General features: G+C 36.5%; 2 protein-coding genes across 2 annotated transcripts; one reads left to right on the forward strand and one right to left on the reverse strand.

Moving 5' to 3' along the window:
- The first annotated feature begins 8021 nt into the window (after positions 1-8021).
- On the forward strand, positions 8022-8949 carry LOC109613574 (keratin, type II cytoskeletal 2 epidermal-like). The gene is made up of 2 exons (XM_020038569.2): positions 8022-8231; positions 8291-8949. Exons 1-2 carry the CDS (start codon positions 8147-8149, stop codon positions 8947-8949), a joined length of 744 nt encoding a protein of 247 aa, XP_019894128.2. The 5' UTR covers positions 8022-8146.
- A 3181-nt stretch (positions 8950-12130) lies between these two features.
- LOC109613575 (uncharacterized) lies at positions 12131-13451 on the reverse strand. The gene is made up of 2 exons (XM_020038570.2): positions 13077-13451; positions 12131-12985 (listed from the first exon to the last, which is right to left on the reverse strand). Exons 1-2 carry the CDS (start codon positions 13183-13185, stop codon positions 12219-12221), a joined length of 876 nt encoding a protein of 291 aa, XP_019894129.2. The 5' UTR covers positions 13186-13451; the 3' UTR covers positions 12131-12218.
- Between the last annotated feature and the right edge of the window lie 10030 nt (positions 13452-23481).

Below are 23481 nucleotides of genomic sequence, written 5' to 3' on the forward strand. Positions count from 1 at the left end.
TGGACAATAATGACCCACTCCATGTATCTCCACCACAAAGGAACAAAATTGTTAACGATGATAACTCTGTCAATTCCCAATATTTCTGGTACCTCCCCACAACGGGTTCAATTTTTAAATAATTATACTTCTCATAAAATACGAAAAAGCATTAAATTATCTTCAAATCTTAGTCATCCCAATATTTCTAATATGATAAGAACTGGTGTGTAATGATAGATATCGATCCACTTGTTCTGATATCTCCCCTCAAAGGAGTCCACATTTTGAATAATCATGGATCTAATAAAAATACAAATGAGTATCTGATTACTTTCAAAGTCAAAATTTGGAATGTTTTTAACTCTCATAAAGAGGGAAATAAAGCATCCCATTTTATGGAAATCCCACACATCTCATTATTTTAACCAAAGCATGATATATCTATCATCTTCAAACCTATTCTGGTAATTCCTCCACATAGGGTCACAATTTTCAATAATTATATCTTCTATCACTTGCGAAACAAGTCAGCGATTCTTTTCCAACTTTATTTTTCTAAACCAGAGATCTAGTGCGAATATGGAATATATATGCACACTTCTCGAGCCTTTGCCGGAGAGTTTAAAATTTATATTAATTATTTGTTCAAATTGGAAATACATTCGATTTTCTTTAAAATTTTCAAATCAAAGTAATTTTATTAGTATTAGACAAAGTTGAATACTTCGATGCAGAATATCTGGTACCTCACCCACATCTCAACATCCCGAAATTTATCACATATACCATATAAATTGATCAAACCCAGAAGGTCGTACGATTTATATCAGATTTTGGTCGGATACGAAATGGGCAACATGGACCCATTCGTTTGGAGCCTCCTAGCTCAACAGTTTAAAAAATTATCGACTAATAGTTTTAAACTTGTTATTCGTGATGGAATTGAAGTGTGATAGTGTGATTTCTTTATATTTGGCTGGAAAACCACAAGTGGCTATCGTTAGAGCAATCCAGCATTTAATTTGAATAAATCTTTTGCGTCTCGTAACATCGCTCGTTACTGTGATACTAGTAGCGTAGCCCGACGTCAAGGAAGTGGACCGAAGAAAACACAGACATCAGCAGAAATAATAATAGATTTGCGATCGAAACCCGCGTCGCAGTGGCCGAAAAATGGCTCGTGAGCTGAACATATCGCAATATTATATTCGGCAAATATTGAAAAATGGGGTAAAGCCATTGAAATTCCAAAAAGTGCTTGCACTTTTTGCAACTTACACCGCAACAAAAAGAAAATAGACTCAAAATAGCTAAAAAGTTGCTTCGCTTGGCCGAAAGTGGTGATTTTCTCCGATGAAAAAACATTCGTTGTCCAGCAGTTTGTAAACACACAAAATGATCGCGTTTACTTGCCAAAGAGGTCAGCTGAAAATATTCACCTTCGGTTGGCCATCAAAACTCAAGCGCCGGCCATGGTGATGGTGTGGGCCGCCATAACAGCCGATGGTCACTCTTTGCTCGTATTAATCGACCGTGGCATCAGAATAAATGCCGAATATTATCGCGAAAATATTCTGGAGGGTATATTGAAGCCTTGAGCACGCAAACATTTTGGCCGCAAAACTTGGACTTTCCAACAGAAGCATCGCACTCAGCACGCGCCACCCAAGAATAGTTACAAAATGAGGTTCCTTGCTTCATTTCCAACGCACAATGACCATCAAAGTCTACGTTGGACTGTTGTCTCTGGTGTATTTTGGCAAGCATGGCTGGCACAAAAAAATACCAAAGTGTCGATCACCTTAAGCAATTGATTCCCCGGGAATGGGCCAAAATACCGCAGAGCAACATTCGGGCAGCATGTGACGGTTTTAATGGCCGTTTGATAATTCGTGCCAAAAGTGACCAATTCGTACAAATCTAAATTTATTCTAAAATTTGATGCTGATTCCGAAATTTTTTGGTTTCATTCAATTAAATTAAAAAAAAAAAATATGGCATTTGACTTTGTTGCAGTTTTTTTATCTCATCCAGTATAACGGATATATTCGTTAATTTTAAGATTTTAACGGAATTTTTAACGGATTTTAATTTTTGGAAAATTGCCAAATTCGTTTCAAATAGTGGAGGGTATTCACAGTTCGGCCCGGCTGAACTAACAGCTTTTTTACTTGTTTTTGTTCATATTTTCATGGGCATGGGTCTAGGAAAGAGAGAGCTATTGTTATGTTTAAGTTTTGATATGAAACTAACCTCCTCTTTTAATAAAAAAATATTTGATTTTAATGAATTGCCGTATCTTACAAACTTATTTTTTTTTGAGCCATTGGAAAAATTAGGGAGCGTTATTTTTATTGAGTTTTCCAGAATTCTATATAAATAAAGGACTAAGACTGCGAAAAATAAAGCCTATGTCATCAGGAGACGGAGTTATGAATTCTTGAATTATTTAAACATTTTTTTGACAAGACATGGGTGTGCGGACTTCAGACATTGTCTCTAAAAATCCTCAATTATCTGCAAATTTAAAAATTGAAGAAATGACCAACACTTCGTAGTGAAACTCAAAGTCGTTAGTTATCCCTTATCCACTCACACAGTTGTTCTTTGTTCTCTTCATGTCATGCCATATATCATGGGTTCGTTGCCTTTTTTGTTGGCATTGTTGTATTTTTTTTATTTCAAAATCCATGTGGTCGTGGCGATGTCCTGCAATTGATTGGATCTTGACTCATTTATTTGTCTGCAGGAGCTTTTATTTCATTAAAGAGAGAACGAGAGAGAGAGAGAGAGAGAGAGAGCTCAAAAAAAAGAAACAAATAACCAGACAAGGAATTCAATTGAAATTTGGACAAATCGAATAGAGACAAAGACATACAGAAATAATCAATAGAAACATATTCGTATCTTAAAGATTTAATTTGCACAAATGGTGAAAATATTCGAAACCACAGATTGCCACAATCACAGATGGGACAGATCAAGTTTACTCCATTAAATTAATGAAAAAAATAAATAAAAATGTAAATAAATACAGAAAGCCAAAACTTAAAGAGAGAAATTATTTGGTTTTGCTTAACTGCCAGGAATATGTGAGAAAAATCAATCTCTGAGTTTATTTTTTTAATTCCGTTGCCGCTTCACTTTTTTCTTGGTTTGAACTGTTTGGTTGTGGTATTCAACCGCAATGCGTGTCCATAAAAGGGAGAGAGAGAAAAATATGCGATTTATTATAAATATCCTTTATTAACACTGCACAAGTGATTTTTAAAACAGGGCAATAGGGAATGGCAATCAGAATTGTTAACCAGAAGTGCCTTCGCAAAGCTCGCTACGAAGACAACAAAGAAAAGGAAATTTCACTAAATGTTTTCTCTTTTTTGTGGCATTTAATGTTTGTGCTGGTTCCTGTGTTTGCTTCTTTTTTTCCGGCACTAACCGCATACATTTCGGCATGTGTGGCAGAAGTCCCGCTGCTTTAAATGTCCACTGACAAATGATTCAGTGGAGGACATTAAATCTGTAACGACATTCAGACACATTACGAAAATTGTTTTCTTTTCCTTTTTTTCTGTCGTTATTGAGATTTAAGCAGCGAGTTAAGACATGGTTTATGAGGACCTTGCCGAGTAACTTCATTTGGTATTTCAATTCAAAGATATTTTGTTTTTACCAGAATGGTTCGAAAGAGCTTCAAATATCTAAATTTAAAGATTCCACAACTTATCAAATCGAGTATTATCATTCGATGGATGGGGGATGGAGGTCATTCGGTATACCAGCAAAAATATACCTTTAGAATGTATAATAACTATAGCTTAGTATGTGTTTTAACAAAAAGCTAAGAATATTAAAAAACAAACAAGCCGGGCCAAACTTTTAACTTTTTGAACGGAACTTCAAATTTTTCAAAAAAAAAAAAAAAAAAAAAAATCCGAAAATTACCACTTAACTGAAAGCCGCTACATGGGGACTACACGAAGACGTGGACCTGTATACGAAATTTTTGTCATAGGCTATAGCACCCATTACAAACTTCAAATACGAAATTTGAAATAATGTCCCTAAAATCACGAAAATACCGAATATCGGGATGTACCGTTATATGGTGGCTACACGAAGATCTGAACTTGCATACAATTTTTTTTTGCCATTGGTTGTAGTACCCATCAGGAATTTCCAGTACGAAAATTGAAACGATTCTGGTGAATATAGTTGCTGAAATCATCAAAATACCGAATATCGGAAGGTAGACTTTTACGCTGATTTGTAGGGTCTATTATGAATATTTCGAGGAGTTAAAACAGAATGACAAAGTTAATATACCCGCCATAGAATGATGGAGGGTATTAAAACAATTTCAAAGAATTCAAAAAGGATTTTCAATTTTCTGATTTTAAACTGAGAAGACCACCACAAATTATGTGCAGGATAGATGTTCAAAAGGGTTTTAGGATACGAAAATTTCTAATATGGTACTATATAGGAGCTATATCCAAATCTGAACCAATCAATTATTGTTGTAGAGTGCATATTACACCAAATCGGATAAAACATATATATGGGAGCTATAGTTATATCTTAACCGATTTTCACCAAGCTTGAGGTACCTGTTCTCAGGACGAGTTCAGTCGGAATTGCCAAAATTCAATCCACTTGGCTGATATTAGCAACTTTGTGCATAATATACTTAATATTTAACAAAGATATATATGGGAGTTATACCTTAATCTGATCCGATATCGATAAAATAACAGATAAAAGAGGTATTTTTGAGCTCCTGCAAAAAAATTCAGACTGCTGTAATTTCTAAGCCAATCGTCCAACAGCTGTTAAAATAATTCAAGTAACATCTCATTATATTGTTTACAAGTGTACAAAGTATTTTGGTGAGAATTTTCCAGAAAAAAAGTTATTCGTGACGGAATTCATGCGAGATAGTGTGGGATTCTTTATATTTGGCTGGAAAACCACAAGTGGCTATAGTTAGAGCCCTCCAGCATTTAAATGCGAATAAATAGGTTGTGTCTCTTTACATCGCTCGTTACCGTGATGCTGGTAGCGTTGCCCGACGTCAAGGAAGTGGACGGAAGAAAACAGCAACATCAGCAGAAATAGTTCCAAAAGTAAAGAGGCGACTTGATCGAAACCCGCGTCGCAAAGGCCGAAAAATAGCTTGTGAGCTGAACAAATCGCAATATTCCATTCGCCAAATAGTGCAAAATGAGCTCGGGGTGAAGTTCCAAAAAGAGCAGGAACTTACACCGCCGCAGAAATAAAATAGACTCAAAAGAGCTAAAGAGTTACTTCGCATGGCCGAAAGTGTTGAACTGCCGAATTTGTTTTTATCCGATGAGAAAAAAATGACTGTCCAGCAGTTTGTAAACAAACAAAATGATCGTGTTTACTTGCCAAAGGGGTTAGCCGAAAATGTGCAGCTTCGGTTGGCCACCAGAACTCAAGCGCCGGCCATGGTGATGGTGAGGGCCGCCATAATAACCGATGCGATCGCTCTCCGCTCGTATTAATCTATTTATTTAATAAATGATGATTATTATGGCGAACATATTCTGGAGGGCTGATTAAAGGCTTGTGTACGCAGGCATTTTGGCTGCAAACCTTGGACATTCCAACCGGACTCAGCACCATCGCACTCTGCATGCGCCACCTAAAAATGGTTACAAAATGAGTTTCCTCCGTTCATTTTCAGCGCACAATGGCCACCAAAATCTGCGGATACTAATCCGTTGGACTATTGTGTCTGGAGTATTTTGGAAAGCAATGTTGGCACTAAAAAATACCAAAGTGACCATCACCTCAAGCAAGCGTTTCGCCGGGAATGGGCCAAAATACCGCATACCAACATTCGGGCAGCGTGTGACGGTTTCATTGGCCGTTTGAAGGCCATAATTAGTGCCAAAGTTGACCAATTCGAACAAATCTAAAGTTATTCTAAAATTTGATGCTATTTCCGAATTTTTTTGCTTTCATGCAATACAGTTTAAAAAATGTAAAAAGTATGGCGTTTGACTTTGTTGAGGTTTCTTTTTACCTCACCCTATATATGGCTATATCCAAATCTTAATCGATTTTGACAAAATTTTTGGCACTTATTTCTAAGTTATATCATATATCTGGTACCAAAGATCATTGTTTTAGAGTGCATCGCACGCCTGCGAGAGATTCAAACTCCAAAGCGGATAATATATATAAATGTGAATTTGATATATCTGCTTCTAGATTGAATTCGGTTGAATCGACCGAAATCGATTGAAGATATGTATGGGAGGTAAATCTAAATTTGAATCGATTCTTACCAATTCAAATAGGGTTTGTCCTTGGGCCAAACAAATATTGGTGGAAGTTATATCTCATTCGGATCATAAATGCGACCTGCATCTTGTTTACAAAAAATACATGGATGGACGGACATACAACTTGGCATCCATAAACCGAATCAGAAAGTGATTTTATGAAGATCCTCAGAAGTAAATATGGGTCTATCTCGTTTCCTTCCTAATAAGAGGCAGCTAAACTCGGACAGGTCGAACATTCAATACCCTTCAAAATTTGGAAGAAACTTGAAATATATATAAAAAATCGATGAACATGACGCTATAAAATTAATAAACTCCGAATTTATGGTGTTACAATTATATACGAAAAAGTGGACCCCTAAATCCAGTTATCTGCTACAGAAAGCGGCGCCTATTACAAACTCTAAATACGAAGTTTGAAATAATTCCGTTGGAAAATGTAGCTATAATCTTCAAAATAAAGAATATAAAAATACAAAGGCGTCGATTTGTGTAGTAAATTTTCTGTCATAGGATGTAGTAATTCCGGTGAAATGTGGAGCATAAATAATCAAATATCGGATATCTCGAGGCACACTTAAATGGGGGCTTCACCAAAACGTGGACCTACATAGCCCATATTCAATGCCAAAAGCAGACCCAAAACACATCTAAGTAAATTTTAATCAATCTACTTCAATTCGTTCGAAGCTAGTGTAATTTTCGACGGACCTCGCTAAATCAACATCGAATTTTATGCTGATCAAGATTATATATACCTCCCCCAAAATCTTCAATTCCATTTCTTCCCCAAGACTTACACTTACTGAAAAACGTTTATCTTATTCAGATGATAAAAAAGATATCCGGAAATGTATTTATATCATCCAAGGGTTGGGGCTCAATTAATTCCATACCTTCTCCCCAATATAAAATGTTCCTACTCAAAGATTGGCTGCTTTTCCCTTCACATTAAAACCACTTGATTTCAATCTAACAATAAGTTAATGAAAATCCAATATTTTTTCAACTCTCAACACTGCAGATAACTATTCCAATTCCTTCTTATCCCCCAACCACTTTGTACACACCTTCGGTTGGCGATAAATTCAATTGTTTGCAAACAAAACTAAATGTAAATTGCAATTAATTAAATTTAATTGCGGCCACTTCACCGAATGTCTAGCAGCTACCAGAGGTTCGTTCACTTCATTCAGCAGGTCAAACAATTTGCTCGATGCCACTCAAAACGAATGATTAATAATTTCGTCATTATCAGTTAAAGGTTCTAATCTGGAGAAATAAATTGTCCGTTCATTGAATTTTGTGAAAAGTGAAAACAAACAGAAGTAGAAACAGACCAGACGAGACGTGTCGACGAAAGGTGAGAAGTATTCATTTAACATGACCCAAATAAACAAATCATTAATAACATTTGTCCAACAATTTAACTTGTAAGACAATCGCAACAACAACAACGACAGCAATAACAATAGAGAAGAGAATCAAGAATAAGAAGCATTGTGTCGACCATGACGACAACTACATACAACACCAACGATAACAACAACAATAGCAGCAGTCATCATTCCCATTGGTTGTTGTCAGACTGAACTTTAACAGGTCAGTGGCCAAGCGTGTAAACCTGACCAGAGACGGGAAAGCAGGTAAGATGTGAAATTGTGATAAGACCCAGTCGCACAAAGACAAATTGCAACAATTATTGTCGGAACATGATAACACAAGGTGGCTGTTCTGAGAATGGTCTTCGAATGGCTGGGCACCTCATGGCCAAAGTACTTGAGTTGCAATATAAAACTTGGAACACAGCTCAGATCGTGCCATAGTTTAGGACAAACATTTGGATTATGCGGAGTTTGCGGATTGTGTTATTTGTGGTGGTGGCATTTGAGGCTTTGGCGATTGTCACTGCCAAGGGACGCTCGAAGAAAGGTACACTTGGGAAATTATAATAATTTTGGAATATTTTTAATCTTTCTCTGAACTTTCAGTTAATACAATTCCCAAAGCAGTGCCCATCTATCGTTCCATCGAAGTGCAATCAAATGTCGAGGATATTAGTGAAATACCAATTATACCAAGTTCGGATGAAATAACCGTGCAATCGGATAAAACTGTGGACAATGAAGGACGTCTGTTTAAACACTTTCTGCTATTCAAGAAATTGGGTAGCTCAGGTTCAGGTGGTGGTGGTGGCAATAATATGGTACCCTATGTCATTGTCAATTCTCCGGCCACGTTGACAAATGTCAATACCAACAATGGAGCAGCTGCCCCCACCACAACGACAACAACAGGTGGCGGTACAGGCACTGGAACTGGTACGGGAACGGGTACTGGAACCGGAACAGGCACTGGTGGAGGTGGTACAGGTGGTGGTGGCACAGGGGGTGGCGGAACAGGTGGTGGTGGCACCGGTGGTGGAGGTAATGGTGATGGCGGAACTGGAGGAGGAGGAGGAGGAGCAGGTTTACGCTTGGGTTATATGCGTGTACCCATACCATCGCCCATCTATAGTAGACCATATTTACCAAGAATTGTTTATGGCCCACCTCCGCAGGCAATCCGACGCAGAAATCGCAAAAGGCGAGTGTCGAAAAATCCATTTTCAGCATTTGCCAATAGTTTGAAGAGGATACAGTATTTTTGAATATTTAAATGAAAACAATAAATGAAGTGATACAGTGCCACAATTTTAATTCTCTACGTGCTTAATACTCTACAAAAAATTTATGTAAGATATACAGGGTGAGATAAAAAACTTCAACAAAGTCAAACGCCATAATTTTTACATTTTTTTTTTTTTTTATATTTTATTGACTGAAAGGAAAAAATGTCAGAAATAGCATCAAATTTTAAAATAAGTATAGATTTGTTCGAATTCGGCACGAATTATGACCTTCCAACGGTCAATGAAACCATCACACGCTGCCCGAATGTTGCTCTGCGATATTTTGGCTCATTTCCGGCGAAGCGCGTGCTTGAGGTGATCGAAACTTTGGTATTTTTAGTGCCAATCTTGCTTTCCAAAGTTTTTTCATCTCACCTTGTATATCGTCTACTTCTTATTCTTTATATGAGATATGTGCATTTATTTTTAAACATGTGGAAATATGGGTGAAGTACCATATATAGCGGACCGAAATTGCTAAAAAATCGAACATTTATAATTATAAATTCTGATTAGTTATATATTCATATCAGCATTCTGGCTAAGGGAAATATTTAAATATAGGAAGTTGTATAGAATCGTAGATTTGTTTCGCAATTATGACAGAAATAAATATTGGAAATTGTGACTCTTTTTGGTTGAGGTACCAGAAATAGTTGGCAGATATCTATCAACTTCACAACAGATTTTGCGTTAGCAAAAATGTTTGGATGTGTGAAATTTGGATGATTTTTCGCGTTTTGTTTTTTAAAATTTTGAACCCTTTCCGGAAGTACTAGAAAGAATGCGTCGATATATTCCATTTTCACAGCAGATCTTGTGTTAGCAAAAATAATGGCATGTTTCGGATTTAATGATCTTTTTGGTTGTTCAAAATGTTGACCCTTTGTGGGGAAAGTAAAAAAAAAAATGGTCCAATCTCTGCCATTTTTTGCTAACAAATCTTGTGTTGATGAAAGTAACGAGACTTACCATGTCAGAATGGGACCGGATGTTAATTTCGTGTTTTAGGAGCTTCATGGATATTCAAAATGTTTACACTTTGAGGGGGAGGTACCAGAAGGAGTGGACCAATATATCCCATCTTCATAGCAGATCTTGTGGTAATAAAAATAATGGCATGAGTGAAATATGAAGAGAACCTGATGCTTATTTCAAATTTAATAATCATTTAGGTTATTCGTAACTTTGACCCTTTGCGGGGGAGGACCTTCACACCAGACCTTGGGATAATAAATGTATTCTGATGTGTGTAACTTGAATACAATCGGACCCTTATATCACCTTTTGTAAGGGTTATAAATGTTCAAAATGATGACTCTTTGTAGAGTAGGTACCAGAAGGAGTAAAATAATCGTCCATTTTCGCAGCTTACCTAGGACTGATGCAAATATTAGGATTTGCAAAATTGGAGCAAAATTGGATTACAAAAAAAATAAATTCGATTAAAATTCGAAATATAAAGTTCGAACAATGCTAAATTACTTAAGACATATAATGTCTAGGGCTATAATCCTGGAATCCTGAACAATGAATAGTTTAAGAATCCAACTCCGGATAGACTTTTTCGATCTTTAAAATATCCGGAAGTTCCATTTTATGGAGGCTATATGAAAATGAAGTCAATTTTATACAATGTTTCCACTGGATGTAAAAGCCACTGGGAGCTCTTAATTCAGCATTTGCTAGAATGTGGCTCAAATCATAAAAATTCCTCGTTATATGGGGCTATAGGAAAACGAGGACCTTCACCATGTATTTTTTTTTTTTTTTTGAAAAATAACTTACCCGTTTGGAGCTCAAAACATTGAATTACAAAAATTTTGGGTGGAAATTATGAACAAAACCTTCAACATACTTAAAATCAGGAGGCTATAATAAAATGTAGACCGATATAATCCATTTTCAATGGCAAACATGAAAAAACGGTATGCGGTCTCCGACGAATATTTCCGGACAGAATGACAAGGTACCAGTCTTTGATCAGGTATGAAAATGGCGATCGTCATCTTGGTGAAGATACCCTTGTATCAATTGTGATATAAAAACGTTAAATTCGGGAGAATTCAAGAAAACTGGCTAAATAAAATTTGATGTAAGGTCTCTACGAAAATTTGTCTTGTACTCACTGGAAAAAGATCAAGATAGCTCATCTCCATGGCAAAATCAGATCAAAAAAATTTGGTGGGAATAATCACAGGTCGCAGTAACACTAGGACCATGACTTCTAAGTGGTTTGACGACCGATTACTGCAGGCTCTGTCCCAATCTCTAATAACTCAATCTTGTGACGAAAAACAAAAGGAGTTTTTTTGTTAATTTTGCGAAAAACAAGATTACACAAGTATCCTGACTTAAAAAATTAAGAAGAATGACAAAAATGTCAACTTTCACTTTCGTGATATCTGTTTTTTTATAATTTTATTTTCTCTTAATGGTCTGCTGGAATTATTTGAGTTAATATCCATTTCCTAGCTGTATTTCAATTTATTAACAAAATTTGATTGCAAATGTTTGACTTGATAATCGTATCTCTATTAAATATACTTTTCCGTAAACCTATTGTGAATAAAAACTTATTGATCTCTCAAAAAATCAAACTAACTAAAACACCAAAATATATTTGTTTTGCATCCCCTGGGAATGAAACCATTTTATCCCAACACCATAACTCATTTGTTCCCCGATAGCTTATAACTTATGTCCAAAAGTAATCTAAAATCGATAACAACCATTGGTCATTGCAACTTCTTGTAATTAATTCAATGGTTGTGCTTTTCGGGATGGAGTTCGAAAGCCATTACCTATCACGATAACTGATTAAATGTTTTGAGAACAATTGGCTTGGCTTCAATAAAGCCATCTACATTCACTCCGGCCATCCATCCATCGTTCGTTCTCTGTAATTCCCTTGAAATCTCTACCACCATTAAAATTGAAGCCCAACAATAATGAATGCCCTCATCAAATGAAAAGAGGAGACTGAGAGAATGAGAAGATATCCAGATTGGTTAATTATATTATTCTATTTTGTGTGCGGTTTATTTTGTAGGCTGATTTTTGGATTCGGGGCGATTGTTGTTGTTGTTGCTAAGCATGGAAATTTCTTCAAGTGTTCGTGTTGATTCATCTATCCCAGCATCATCATCAGCTTCAGCATCATAATCGCCAGTGAATACAACAACTAAATTACAATGTTCACGCAGGGCAATGATAGGTCAGAGGTCATATCATGGCACCATGGTTACTTAGTAATTATAGACGATTGGAGTTTGGCGCCGGAGGGCATTCATTATGCTTTGGATGCGTTCGTTGGCGTTGATGTTGAAAATACTGCCACTGCTGCTACTGCCGGAGCTGCCGCTGACACCAGCATTTCCTCCACCTCCCCCAGCTCCATTGAGGCCGTTTAGGGAGACAACATTACCATTTGGCCGAGGCTTCTTGGCAATGATTTGTGCAATTTGTTCCGCTCTTAGACGATTACGATTGCGTGTTTTCTGATTGTTACGTTGACGTTCAAACTGATTACGTTTACGTTGATACTGGGCAGCCGGCCTTCTCCGTCTCTGGCGTTGTCTAACGTTTTTGTTCTTTTTATTGCGACCGTAAACGATACTGGGCGGCATAATCTCATCCTGAGGATTATCACCTAAAGTCGGAGCATTTAGCAAGTCATCCTGGAAATCCAGAGGATTGTTGGGCTCCGCAATGTCGTCCCTTCCCAAATCGGCGGCAAAGGTACTGGAAGTGCCTCTTGTGGAGGGAGATGCCGTCGGTGTTCCATTATCTGTCGTGTCTGCCGTACCGGTGCCGGCGGTTGGAGCAGGTTGTGTTATAATAATGATGTTGCTCTCTTGCTGCGGAAACATGCCCTTCCACATTTTCATTAAACCACGTCCTTCATCGGAGCGTCCCTCATCCTCAGCCTCGCTGGCAATGTCTGAAGTAAAGGAATTCGCCGATCGCCCCTGGGCTCGTAATTTTCTTTCGTAGCGTGGAAAGAGTCGATAAGCTGTGGAAACCAATTAGCGGAATAAATGCCAAAGGAAATTTAAATTGAACAAAGGCAAGCATTCAGTGTCGGAATGCAACATTCAACGTACCTGACCTTCCACGGTGGCGTGTCTTGGCGCAGATGACACTTTCAGTGCACAGAGCAAGGCAAAGCACCAGTGCCACAAAGAGTTTTAATAATATTTTCTCAAGATGCATTGTGATTGTTTTTCTGTATTTTTTTAAGAGGATTTCAATGTTTTTCCTTTTGAAGAGACGAGATGTTTTTTTTCTTTTTCCGGCCAATTTATAACAGAGGTCTGACCATTATGTGTAGCTTTGCAAATATTTTGTTTATTTTCGCTGTGACCAAAGTTGTCGTTGCTTTTATAGCATTTTCTTTGACATTGGTTGGCAAAAAGGGGTGGTGGTAGAGAGAAAGTTCGCATCAATACTTCTAATTTGATGGGATTCTAATTAGTCAGCCATGGGCAATTGTGGGCAAATACCTGTGCTGTAACCCAATATTAAGTGGAGTTTAAATGAAAATTTATTTAATGTGCGTGTCTAGAAGAATTTATTGAAAACTTGGGTGGAGTTTGTCTAAATGCAAGAACTGATGATGCCTGTTTAGAAATACAAAGATGTGTTTAGAATTTGTAGTCTTGGAAGTTGTCTGGCAAAGAATGTATGTCATTGCCTTCAGGTGAATGCGTAATAATTAAAATCGCAAAGGCATAATTTAATTTTTAAGCATGCTTACACAGGAATGAAGCCGTCATTAAGTAAATGGGGTTATTGTGAGCCAGATTTGCATGCCTCAAAATGTTCATAGGTATATCTAACCTATATTTCGCCCCGTATATACAGGGTGAGGTGAAAAAACTGCAACCAATTTAGACTGCTATCATATCTAAGCCACTTGTCTGACAGCTGTTAAAATTATTCCAATCACAGCCCATTATATTGTTTGCAAGCGTACAAAAGCATTTTGGTGTGAATTTTCCAGAAAAAAAGTTATTCGTGATGGAATTCAAGCGTAATAGTGTGATCTTTATATTTGGCTGGAAAACCACAAGAGGATATCGTCAGAGCACTCCTGCATTTAAATGTGAATAAATCTTTTGTTTCTCGTACCATCGCTCGTTACCGTGATACTGGTAGCATAGCCAGGCGTCAAGTAAGTGGGCGGAAGAAAACAGAAACATCAGCAGATTGGTTCGAAAAGTAAAGAAACGACCTGATCGAAACCCGCGTCGCAGTGGCCGAAAAATGGCTCGTGAGCTGAACATATCGCAATATTCCATTCTGAGAAATATTGAAAAATAAGCTCGGGATAAAGCCATTGAAATTCCATGAAGTGCAAGAACTTACACAGCAACAGTAAGAAATCAAACTCAAAAGAGCTAAAGAGTTGCTTCGCTTGGCCGAAAGTGGTGAACTGCCGCATTTGGTTTTCTCCGGTGAGAAAGGTGATCAATTCGAACAAATCTGTACTTATTCTAAAATTTGATGCTATTTCCGATATTTTTGCTTCAATTCAATAAAATTAAAAATTATGTCGTTTGACTTTATTGCAGATTTTTATCTCACCCTATACATATACAGGGAAACGTTCGTTGTTTAGCAGTTTGTAAACAAACAAAATGATCGTGTTTACTTGCCAAAGAGGTCAGCTGAGAATGTGCACCTTCGAACTCCAGCCCTTCCATGGTGATGGTGTGGGTTTCCATAACAGTCGATGGTTGCTCTCCGCTCGTATTAATCGACCGTGGCATCAGAATAAATGCGGAATATTATCGCGAAAATATTCTGGAGGGTGTATTAAAGCCTTGGGCACGCAAACATTTTGGCCGCAGACCTTGGACATTCCAACAGGACTCAGCACCATCGCACTCAGCACTGGCTTGGCATGGAGAAAACATTCGTTGTCCAGCAGACTAAATGATCGTGTTTAAATGCCAAAGAGGTCAGCTGAAAATGTGCACCTTCCGTTGGCCACCAGAACTCAAGCGCCGGTCATGGTGATGATGTGGGCCGCCATAACAGCCGATGGTCGCTCTCCGCTCGTATTAATCGACCGTGGCATCAGAATAAATGCCGAATAATATCTCGAAAATATTCTGGAGGGTGCATTAAAGCCTTGGACACGCAAACATTTTGACCGCAGATCTTGGACATTCCAACAGGACTTAGCACCATCGTACTCAGCACACGCCACCCGAGAATGGTTACAAAATAAGGTTCGTTGCTTCATTTCCAGCGCACAATGGCCACCGAAATCTCCGGATACCAATCCGTTGGACTATTGTGTCTAGAGTATTTTGGAAAGCAAGAAAATACGAAAATGTTGATCACCTCAAGCAAGTGCTTCGCCGGGAATGGCCCAAAGTACCGCAAAGCAACATTCGGGCAGCGTGTGACGGTTTCATTGGCCGTTTGAAGGGCATTATTTATGCCGAAGGTGATCAATTCGAACAAATCTGAACTTATTCTAAAATTTTATGCTATTTCCCTCATTTTCCGACATTATTTCATTCAATAAAATGTAAAAATTATGGCGTTTGACTTTATTGCATTTTTTTATCTCAAAACTTGCGAAACAAGTGGAATATTTTGGTCCGCTACATACGGTGTCTCGATCATGTTTCAATATTTCCAAAAATTGTTACATATCTCATGAAATGTGAAGAAAGTAGTCGAGAAAACCCAAATCTGCGTCGTACAGATATTTATATTAGACTTAGGTCAGATACGAAATGGGCAATATTGGTCTACTTCATCGGAACTACCCCCATAAATGTTCAACAGTGTGAATAACCATGCGTTATGCCTTGGGTATCCATCTGTGGGAAAAAAGACCGATACTATTTTTCTTGTATTTTTATAGTTATTGAAATTTGGATTGTATGTTCCTACTTGCAGAAATTTGGAGGAAAATTTGGCAGGAATAACAAAAAAAAAAACGAATGAAGATACCTTTATATCAAGGAGTGTTTTTAAGTGAATAATTATATAAGGCTAAAATGCGTTGTTAGAGCAAAGGCTAAATTTAAAACACTTTCAAGTTTTGGATTATTTACTTTATTCTTTAGTGTTTTGTCGTGATGAGCTCAATTATCGAAGTGTGTAATGTCAACATTTCGATTATGCACTAAATCCCTTTCATACCTCACCTTTGAAGTTAGCAAAGCTTTAAAGTTAAGCAACACAAGCATGAATAACCTCAATACATGTATGGACACACAAGCATTAGCCAGCTCTCATACATATTCTGGACGAGTTTAAAAAAGTAGCACTTAATATAACTCGAGTATGCAAAACACTATCGGACATATTTTAAACATTGCTAATACGGTTCTTCTCTTCATTCGAAACCATCCCCCCCAAAGCTGACCCATCGTCAGTGTCATTCTCAAAGTCAGTAAAAGTTTTGTCCTCTGGCCATTGCTCAAATATTTCATTTCTAATCTTTATGAATATGAATTTATGGATGTCCTCTGAAGGACAGATTTGCTCGGCAAGCAAATCAAAAAAGGCTTAAAGGTGAATATGAATATGTTACTCGTAGCTATGGTCAGTATGTATGTATGTATATGTAGTATGTATATATCTATGTTGAAGATGATTTTAGATAATTTTGTAGCACTGCAAGTGATACTTGCTTCTTTAAGACCAATACATGCAGCTGTGATAAGAGAATATTGGTTGCATGCGTCTGTGTGTGTGAAGTCAAGTTTCTTTTGCTTTAACAAATTAAGCACATTCCAAAAACTGAAAGTACATACATTTGTATTAAGAATTTTCAATTGTTGAAGTGTTTTAAATCAAGAATTTTTAGAAGAATGCCAATAAACATCTTATATTTCATATTGTGCTAGTGAATGACAATATTTTTTTAAACAAGGCCAATGTATCTTATCCGACGCGATGGTATCTGTATGGAGTTTTGGTTAAAAAAAATATTTCCCTTGTTCTTTGTTGGAAATATTGCTGTTGAATGTATATACCTAAAATTCCTGGGTTCGAGGGAATTTTACATTTTCAAAAATTTCGGTTTTGCCGAAAGATGCATACACCCAGCTTTGCGTTATGATTATTCAAACAGTTGACTCTTTGTGGGGGAAGTTCCGAAGAAGTGGGCCAACATTGTCCATTTCGTATCTGACCTGATTCTGATATAAATGTTATAACATGTCAAAATTGGGATGATATTTACCACTTCCTTTAATATATATGAGGCATGCGATAATTATTGATATAGGAGTCCGAAGTTTTCCACTTCATCTAATACTGATAAAAATATTGGTATGTGCAAAACTTAAAAGAATAATGAATATTTATTCCCAATATGCATGATACTCAAAATGTTTAACTTTTGTTGCGAGCCCATATATTCCTTACTCACATCAGATCCTGGTAGAGAGTTTTATATATACCAAGTTTCTAAATAATCGCTTACTTGTTTCGCAAGTTATGAAATATATAAATACTAACAATTATGTCCCTTTATGAGAGAGGCACAAGAAGGGGTGGGCCGATATCTATCGACTTCACACCAGATCTTGTGTTGGTAGAAATATTGGAATATGCGAGATTTGGAAAAAATCAAATGCTTATTTTACATTTTATGAGATATAATTTTTTTGTTGTTGCAAAATTGTCAGGCTTAATCCCTTTATTGTTGTTTTTATAAAAACAATATTTGTTTATTAGTGGAGAACGACGGTAATGTTTACCAGGGGGTAAGGCAGGGAATACCTAGGTTTCGGAAAAAGCGACCAATCCTCACCAGTTCATTGTTTTTTTGTCTGGGATCTTCTCCCCAGTTATAAGTTATTTTAAAAATGAGTTCTATGACAAAAAACATTTTTTGCCCAAGCGACGAGATCGTAAGCTCTATGGAAGAGGAACCAAAGAATTAAATAAAACTAAAATTCTATATAATTAATCAAAATTTTGACCCGATGTGGGTGTGGTACCAGAAGGAGTGAATCCATATATCCATTTTCACAACAAATATTTTCTTAATAAAAATATTGACATATGTAAAATTTGAAGGAGTGCTTAATTCGCATCTCCTGAGAGGCATAATTATTCAAAATTTTGAACCGTCATGGGGAAGATACCAGAAGGAGTGGTCCAAAATATTTTATCCTCATACCCAATATTGTGTTGGTAAATATATTGCAATATCAAAAACTTGAAACAAATTGTACTCTTATTTTACATTTTATAGGAGTTATAATTAATCAATATTTTGACCCTTTGTTGTGGATGTACCAAAACGAGTAGGCCGATGTATCCCATCTCCATACCAGATATTGTGTTTTGTGGAAATATTAGGATATGCTACGTTTGAAAAGAATCGTATGCCCATTTTGCTTTTTATGGCGTCATGTTTATATAAAAAATTGACCCTTTACGGGGGAGCTACCAGTGTTTACTTGCCACAGAGGTCAGCTGAAAATGTGCACCTTCGATTGGCCACCAGAACTCAAGCGCCGGCCATGGTGATGATGTGGGCTGTGATAACAGCCGATGGTCACTCTCCCCTCGTATTAATCGACAGTGGCATCAGAATAAATTCCCAATAGGATTACAAAATAAGGTCCTTCGCTTCATTTCCAGCGCACAATGGCCACCCAAATCACCAAATTTATTTCAGGATATTTTGAGTCGATCTAGCGAAGTCTGTCCGTCCGTTTGTCTGTCTGTCGAAGAGAGTATCCGATTTGGTCCAAACTTGTTACATCGTAATATTGTTATCAAAGCTAGATCGATTTTGGAGATGGATATATCGGTCCACTCCTTCTGGTACCTCCCCCACAATAGGTCGACATTTTTAAAGAAAATATTTTACTGCACAGAAAGAGAAAGGTTTACGCGATTTTGCTCCAACTTTGCAAATCCTAATATTTCCATCAGTGCTATGTCTGGTGTACAATATCGGTGCACTCTATCAAGTGCCTCTCCCACAAAGGGTCAACATTTTGAAATGTGATGTAAAAAGCCGATCGGTCCACTCTTTCTGGTACCTCCACCACATAGGGCGAACATTTTAAATAACCATGAAGCTCTTAAAACGTGAAATTTACGGCAAATTCTATTCAGACTTGACACGTCTCAATATTTTCATCAACACAAGGTATGTCATAAAGATGGTAGGGATCGGACGTTTTCTTCTGGTATCTTCCGCACAAATTTTTGAATAACCAACAAAAAATTTTAATGAGCATCCGGGTCTTTTCATATTTAGCACATGCTATTATTTCTACCCAAACAAGATCTTCTGTGAAGATGGGATATATCGGTCCACTACTTCTGGATCTTCCCACCTCAAAGGGTCAATACTTTGAATATCCATGAAGCTCATAAAACGCAAAATTAACATCCGATTCCATGTAGACTTGGTATATCCCAATATTTTCATCAACACAATATCTGTTATAAAGATGGAAGAGATCGTACCATTTCTTCTGGTACCTCCCCCACATAGGGTTCAAGATTTTGAAAAACAAAGAAAGCGAAATAAGCATCCAAATCTATTAAAATTTCACACATACAAACATTTTTTATAATACAAGATCTGTTGTGAAGATATATATCATATCTGTGAACCCCTTCTGGTACCTCACCAACAAATGGTCAAAATTTTCAATACTTTTATCTGTCAGGACTTGTGAAAAAAGTCAACGATTCTTACAACTTGATATATTTTAATATTTTTCTTAACTTAAATATAAATGGATATAAATGTTCGATTTTCTTGTATTTTTACCCATACTAATATTTTTATCCATATTAGATTAAGTTTGAAAATAGAATACTTCGGTCGACTGTTTCTGGTAGCTCACGTACATTTTAAAATTGACTAAAAATTATCACATATCTCATATAAAGTGAAGGAAGAAACCAATGTAGTTCAAACCTGGCACGTCGCACTATTTATATCATATTTATTTAGGTCCGATAGGAAATACAAAATATTGGCTCATTCCTTTTTAACCTACTCCATAGAGGGTCAACAATTTGAATAATCGTAGAAGATGTCAAAGTATATTTAAATAATCGGATATTGGCTGAGGGTATACATCTTTCGGCTATGCCGGCTGATAATGTAATTTTGAAAAAAAAAAATGAATTTTATCGCACAATGTTATTTTTGGTGTTACAAATGAAACGACAAACAAAATATGCACAAACTTTTTTCATGACTCCAATATAGCATTCTCCATCTATCGGCCATTTCGATTTGTTAATTGTCTTATGTGTTTGCCATTAGATGGTTGCTATTGCTCTGGGAAATATTTTCTGTATCAGATGCCAATCATCATTAATGTCACTCAAACATTCACACAATAATTCATTTGATGTTTGCCAGAAGCCACATTTGAAGCAATTTAAGAGAATCCGATTGCATTATGTGTGTGTGTGTGTGCAAGTCTGGGAGGGTCACTGCAGGAGTGTGAAACATTTTGTTGCAACGATTTGAATAGCAAACTATTGTCCTGCTACAACAACCAAAAATGTGTAGGTGCACACATTCACACATATGTGTGTTTGAATTTCCCCCAAAACATCTAATGAAACATGAAAGGCTTCTTTTGGATCAATTTGCTGCAATCGATTTCAATTTTTTTAACACATTTAAAAAAGAACGTTTGTTGCATACCCTCAATGCTAATCGATGTTATAGGAGTGTTAAATGCTCCTGCCCAGAATAATCGAGAACTAAACTTCAATGTGGAAACAAGAAAGAAAGAAAAAAAAATTAAAAACGTGTAGCACCAAAATTGATGCATTTAATTTGTTGTGACAACCTATCATCAATAATTTATGTCTTCATAAAAATCTCTGATGCTTTCAGTCACAAGCACACACACACACGCATCGAAACACACGCCTGACACGAAATGTTGTTTAAGTGTTTTTTGTTGTTATTTGTCTTTCCACAACAAAGAACATCTTTTAAAATAAAAGTAAATGTATAAATTAATTATTTAACAAATTTTATGCATATTCAGATGTGTACACATTGGTATGTTTGTCGGTGTAATCATGCATGACGAAGTCTGCTGTATGGGATGCATACAAAACTAAGGGTATATGGAGGATCGGAATCGAAAAACATTAGAAAATTCCAAAGTGATAAGAACATCCAAAAAAGATTAATTTTCAAGAATTTTGACTAACTATGAATCTCATAAAATGCGAAATAATCATCTGATTCCTTTAAAACTTGGCATATGCCAATACTTCTCTCAAGAAAACATCAGGTCTGAAGATGAAGTTATATATCATCTTCACAACAGATCTTGCGTTAACAAAATTATTTTGATGTGTGAAACTTGAAAAGAGTTGGATGCTTATCCCTTCTTCTTTGTAAATTCTTGAACCCTATGTGGGAGAGGTACCAGAAGAAATGGTCCGATCATTACCATCTTTATAAGGAATTTTGTGTTGATGGAAATATTGAGATGTATACAGTATGAATGCTATCGGATGTTAATTTACCGTTTTGTGAGCTTCATGGATATCCAAAATTTTTACCCTTTGTGGGGGGAGGTAAAAGAAGTATCGGTCCATTCCTTCTTTTACCTCCCCCCACAAAGGGTAAAAATTTTGGGTATCCATGAAGCTCACATCCCAACTTCACACCAGACCATGGGTTAATAAAAATAAATAAAAGAATCAGATGCTTATTTCGGATTTTATAATCGTTTTGGTTATTCAAAATTCAAAACTTTGACCCTTTATGGAGGAGGTACCAGAAGGAATAGTCCGATTTCTATCATCTTTATGACAGATCTTGCTTTTATGTACATGTTGAGATGTGTCAAGTCTGAATGGAATCGGATGTTCATTTCGCGTTTTGTGAGCTTAATGAATATTCAAAATTTTGACCCTTTGCGGAGGTACCAGAACGAGTAGACCGAAATACTTCACCTTCACACCAGACCATGGGTTAATAAAAACATTGCGATGTGTGTAATTTAAAGACAATCAGACATTTACATCACATTTTATTAAAATTATAGTTATTCAAATTTTGAACCTTTGTAGGTGAGGTACTTGATGAAGTGGATCGTTATTGTCCATTCTTGCACCTGATGTAGCACTGACGCAAATATTGGGGTTTGTGAAGTTGGAGCAATATCGGATAATCGTTTTTCTTTCTGTGAAAAAGAAAATACATATTTTTAATATTTCGACTATTTGTGGGGGAGGTACCAGAAGGAGTAAACCGATATATTCCATCTTAACACCAGACCTTGGGTTACTAAAAATATTGAGAAGTGTGAAATTTTAAGATAATCGGACTCTTACATCACATTTTATAAGAGTTATAATTATTCAAAATATTGAACCTTTGTGGGGGTGGTACTTGATGGAGTGGACCGACATTGTACATTTTCGCACCTTACCTAGCTTTGACGCAAATATTATGATTTGCAAAGTTGGAGCAAAATCGGATTATCTTTTCTTTTTCTGTGCAGAAAATATATTTTTAAAAAATTTCAACCTGTTGTGGGGGGTACCAATACCAATATCGTGCGCACCAGCCAGCCAGACGGATGGACGGACGGACATCGGTAGATCGACTCCAAATGTTCTGAAAAGGATTTGGGCAAAAGAGACTTAGGGTCTAAAACCGTTATTTCGACTAGGCACGTTTTGACTGTATCATATATATCTGCGTACCCCATCTGGTACCTCCCCCACAAAGGGTCACAATTTTCAATACTTTTATCTGTCACAAATTCCGAAACAACTGAGCGATTCTTTACAATTTGCTATATCTAAATATTTCTCTCAACCAAAAACCTGAGATGAATATGGAATTTATGATTTTCCATAAATTGGAAATAAATGTTCGATTTTCTTATAATTTTGGGCATACCAATATTTTTTTGTCTGTGTTAGATGAAGCATGAAAATAGAATACTTCGGTCGACTATTTCTGGTACCTCGCGCACATGTTAACATTTTCTAAAAATGATCACATATCTCATGTAAAGTGAAGGGAGTTACCAATAGTCCAAGTCTGGCACGTCGCAATTTTATATCATATTTATTTTGGTCCGATACTGACGCAAAATATTTTTAAATAATCGAACATTGGCAGAGGGTTTGTATCTGCCGGCAAAACCGACTGAAACTTTTTTACTTGATTATTTGATATTTAAACACTGTTTCCCATAATGTAGTTTTTTTTCAAGTTTCGTTCCAACCGAATGTCACACTTTTCCTTCTTTTAATTATTCATCTTAATTTATGTGCGCATACATGTGTGTGTTTGGTTTTTTTTTTTCTCACACAGTCATATATTTTTAATACATACATAAAATTATTTATGCATGTTCAATTTATTTATCGATTTTTTCATTTTTTGTTTTGTTTTTATAAATTTGTGTTTTTATTAGATTTTTTGCTTGATTGGAAATAAAACATGTCGCATAGGTTTGTGAGTGTGAGTGCGTGCACTTGTGTGTGTGTGTGCCGGTGTTTATT

The sequence above is a fragment of the Musca domestica genome, unplaced genomic scaffold, assembly GCF_030504385.1.
Source record: "Musca domestica strain aabys unplaced genomic scaffold, Musca_domestica.polishedcontigs.V.1.1 2, whole genome shotgun sequence".
Classification (NCBI taxonomy): Eukaryota; Metazoa; Arthropoda; class Insecta; order Diptera; family Muscidae; genus Musca; species Musca domestica.